The following is a 4373-nucleotide window of genomic DNA, read 5'->3' as shown; positions in this document are numbered from 1 at the left end:
AGCCCTTTAACCTATCTATTCATCCTGTTAATACCATCCTTTTGACAAAAAAAACACTTTGGGTGCTGTAGAGACTTACTAGAATCTTAACCTAACCCTCAACTCTCCATCCTTTATAGAATTAATAAAAAGGGTAAAAATGTTTCCAATTATGGAGGGAGTGCTCCCATATTTTTAAATATTATCCCTTCAAGATGTATAGGTCATGTTCTGTCAGAGAACCTATGTTTTAAATGCTGAGCTCAGAGTTTAAAGTATGTTTGTCCATGTCCCATCACACCTGGTAGATGTGAGGTAAAAGCCTTACTGTAGGATTTACTTATCAATTAGTCCCTAAACTCTCATTCTGTCACAGCACCAAGCACACTTTAAAAAACAGAATCATTGGGGTTTTTAGGAATACTAAAATCAGGAAGATTAAACTCCTATATCAAAGATACAATTTTATGGTCCAACTAAGTTAGAACGTACCTGTGTGCTATTGAGACCATACACATACCACTAAATGGATTACAGAGAATTCAGAAAGACCTTATTTCGACTCCAGATCTTGTTCTACTTGAGCTAAGAGAATATCTTTCCAAATAACATGAGGAAGAACAGGATTGCTATTCTTATTCTATAGAGTAGGCAAAGGCAGCATCATACATTCAGATATAAAAAGAGAACATTCTAAAAATGCTATTTTCTTGATAGGACACTAGCAATCCTTAAAAAGCCATGCAAAAATTCTGTTAGCAGGAGACCCTAACGTGCTCCCGGGGGTTACTGCAGGCTGACATCTACAGCCTCAAAGAGCTCTTTTTAGATAGACCAGAACAACAAAGGATGCTTGGGTTTCTGTACTCAAGGTATAGTCTTTTCAATTTCATTGGATGTAAATTTAACTAATGAAAAAATAGTTAAACATTAGTTAGGAAATCAGATTCTTATGAGATGCTTTCAAGAAAAATGTAGAAACTCCTGGTGAAAATATCCTCACAACTCCAACCAGAGAGATGGTACAAATTCCTGCACCAGTGAAAATCACCTTATATAAATATGGTACCCTGTGAAATCAGTGGCATCCAATTAATTATATGTGGGTAGTCTTCTGTTTCCAGTGTTATGACAGTCAAAAATTTATCAGCTGGTGGTGTTTTTCAAGGAATTTCTTTTAAAGAGCTCCTATATATTTATAAACACAACTGAATGGGCTCGGTTATTTGCGTATACAAATAGCTATCTCCATATCTAATTAAGCAGGGCTGCAAATTCTGACATTAATGCTCATTGTAGAAAGATTTAGTGTGTGAATCAACACCATTATCAGGCCAAATTCAGAAAGGTAATCTGAAAATGGTCAGATTTCACCTGATAGTAACCACAAATGTTGTCCCACAGTAAATATCTGAACTCATACATATAAATAACAAATTCTGGAGCCTATTAGCAGATAGTCTTATTAAGCTATCACAGTTGTTTGGGGTTTTTTTTAAAAAAAAGCCAAATGACTATTTTCCAAACGCAAAACTAAGGCACTAAGAATGTGATCTTTTATATTTTGCACTGCTCTGATGCTAAAATGCCTCATGCTTTAAGCAGAATTTTTGCAGGTCATCAGAGTTTATCATGCAAACCAGCACCTCTGGGTATTTTTAAAGGAAAATGAAGGTGGGAGGAAAACAAGCTGAGCTGTTTTGTTTATACCAGCAGAGGAAACTGCATTTCTAAGCATTTGATTCCTCTAAAGCTGTGCCTTTTACACAGTTTTAGTGGCAGATGCTACAGGGACGATGAAAGTGACTGAAACACACGCTGAGGCTTTCTGCAAGTAGCATCATGATATGCAGCATGTTTCTAAGACAGGAGCTATCCCCAGTGTATCAATCATACATGAAGAAGACCAGAACCTAATTTTCAATCCTCTTATCTCATCCCCCAGTGTCTCCTTTCTCTTCTATATTTTATTGGGAGGAGACAGAAGGTTGCCACAAGATTATTTCGACAGCAGCTTTGCCTCCCCCATTGGTTTTCTGCTCAGCGCCTGTGACTGACACTTAGTTCTGCCTGAAGGACAAGGACAGGACAGACTCCTGAGTGCCAATCAATGGAGCATGCCACCTGCTGTAATTGAAAAATACAGTGCTTCTGCAAGAAGACGAGGACATCATTTTAGTGCAAAGAGAATTGTAAGTGAGTAATATCTAGCTCGTATTTATTTTCATGGCACCTGACTTAACATGGCCAAAAGAACTGAACCTGAGCTACAGATTTGGGATCCAGATCTGAGCTGCCTGTAATTCAGCAACGCTCAGACCAAGGTTAAGCCCCACCTTTTATTTCATCTGCAGAGCACTAAAACTTTTCAGCCTAATCATCCTAATCTGATGTCCTGATGTGCCTTCATCCAAGTTATCTGTTACACCACAGCAGAGCACAGCAAGCCAGAGTCAGTAAATCTGTGAAAGCATCCAAATTGCACACCCCTGACCTTAGGCCATCTTGTGCTGTTCTGTACTTTCCTTAGGCTCTTCTTGTATGGAAACATCTCTAACAAAACAATCCAGGATGTACCCAAAAAAAGCCTGTCCTTTCAAACGGCACCTCCCCAAAGTGAGCGACACATGGTTACACACCCGCAGCCTGCAAACCCAGCTAAGGACAGTCATCCCCTGGGATCCCACTGCTGACAGGAGAAACAACAGCATCCCAGGGATTTCCCTGAGGTCACAAAGCCAGTAAGCAGCAGAACCACACTAAACACTACTGCTGCTCTTTTTCCTTTCCCTTCCAGCTGCGATTTCTAATGGGAGATCTGGGAAGTTACAAACCTTTTGAAAGATAAGTGAATGTATTTAGAAACTCTTCGTACGACTGCTCGTGGCTATTAATAAATCGATCAAGGACGCTGCTGTTTAATGGTTGTTCTCCCATGATCCACACCTCGACGGCTGAACAGGTATGTCTGCTCTAGCAGGCTGCATCTGCAACAGAAAGAAAAGAGCCATATGTATCTGCAGGCAGAACACAAATTAACTGAAAAGTCCCTAATTCACATAGATGAGCACCAGAAGGTCAAATTTTTATTTTCTCCTTGTGACGTTCTGATCTTGTCACTGGGACTTTGCACAACATTTCCCCCCAGAATTCAAGCAGACAGTAATTCTAAGTGCAAAGGGAGAGACTGTGACCATCTACGCCTGGAATTTATGTCCTGGGGCAACACGGGCCACAGAATCACCCGCCTGTCTCTAGGTGGTGTTCATTCCCCTCAGCTGCAGTCACTCAGCCTCACAACCCCTGCCTTTGCAGGAACAGTGACACCACTCACTAGTGTGTTGGATCTAACAGCTGGGCCACCTGTACATTCAGAACTTGGACTGAATCCATCACGCTGCAGGTGCACACTGCTCGCTGTACCATCAAAGACTCTAAATCCAGATTTTGGAGGGCATGTTAAATGTTGGGCAGATAGTGACAGGACAAGGGGAAATGGTTTTAAACTAAGAGAGGGGAGATTTAGGTGAGATATAAGGAGGAAATTTTTCACCCAGAGGGTGGTGAGACACTGGCCCAGGTTGCCCAGAGAAGCTGTGGATGCCCCATCCCTGGAGGCACTCAAGTACAGGTTGGATTGGGCCCTGGGCAGCCTGGTCTGGTGGTTGGCAACCCTGTCCACAGCAGCGGGGTTGGAACTAGATGATCTTTAAGGTCCTTTCCAACCCAAACCAGTCTGTGATTCTGTGATTAAATCATGTGTTGGGTTGATGGTTGGACTGGATGATCTCAGAGATCTTTTCCAACCTTAATGATTCTGTGATCCTATCATGAGACGTGCATGTGCTGACAGCACACAGGGCGGGGAGGGTATGATGGAGCTGGGCAGCCACACAGGAAGGTGAGGACCACTCTCGAGAAGGGAACAAAGGCAAGAGCTGAAGGAACCCCACAGAGGCTTTCCTGGATTTGAAAGTCAAGCAGCAACAGCTTTCCAGCCCATCTTCATCACTTTACCAGCCTCTAAGGGAAGTAATGGCCCCAAAACAGCTCTCGGTGAAACATGCCCCTCACCTCCACAAGCTGTGTACATGCACATGAACAGCTGTGTAAACCTCAACAGTCCATAATATTACTAATTTTTTATACACATAGGACCAGACTATGAGAAGCAGAAAGCACAGGTGAGGACATGGACACATGTAACTGGCACATTGTCTCACACGCTGCCAACTGAAGTAAAAAGTGTAAATGAGCAGTTTGCACACATAAATGTGATAACGATGCCAGAATGCATTAGACACCAAGAGCCTGATTGTCATGTGTTCCCGTGATTCCTCTCCTGATTTACCACAGAACTACGAGGTGTCTTTTGGGAATGAAAGCCTAATTCT

The 4373-nt window shown here is 42.2% G+C and overlaps 1 protein-coding gene across 1 annotated transcript in view; it reads right to left on the bottom strand.

Moving 5' to 3' along the window:
• IFTAP (intraflagellar transport associated protein) overlaps positions 1-2916 on the bottom strand; it is a 27088-nt gene extending 24172 nt beyond the window's left edge. The window contains exon 1 of the mRNA XM_010165272.1: positions 2814-2916. Within this exon, the coding sequence (XP_010163574.1) occupies positions 2814-2916 (103 nt within the window). The remainder of the gene's footprint in view (positions 1-2813) is intronic.
• Between the last annotated feature and the right edge of the window lie 1457 nt (positions 2917-4373).

The sequence above is a fragment of the Antrostomus carolinensis genome, unplaced genomic scaffold (genome assembly GCF_000700745.2).
Source record: "Antrostomus carolinensis isolate BGI_N321 unplaced genomic scaffold, ASM70074v2 scaffold37213, whole genome shotgun sequence".
Taxonomy (NCBI): Eukaryota; Metazoa; Chordata; class Aves; order Caprimulgiformes; family Caprimulgidae; genus Antrostomus; species Antrostomus carolinensis.
Note: the sequence above shows the minus strand (reverse complement) of the source record. Positions and strands in the feature narration are given on the sequence as shown.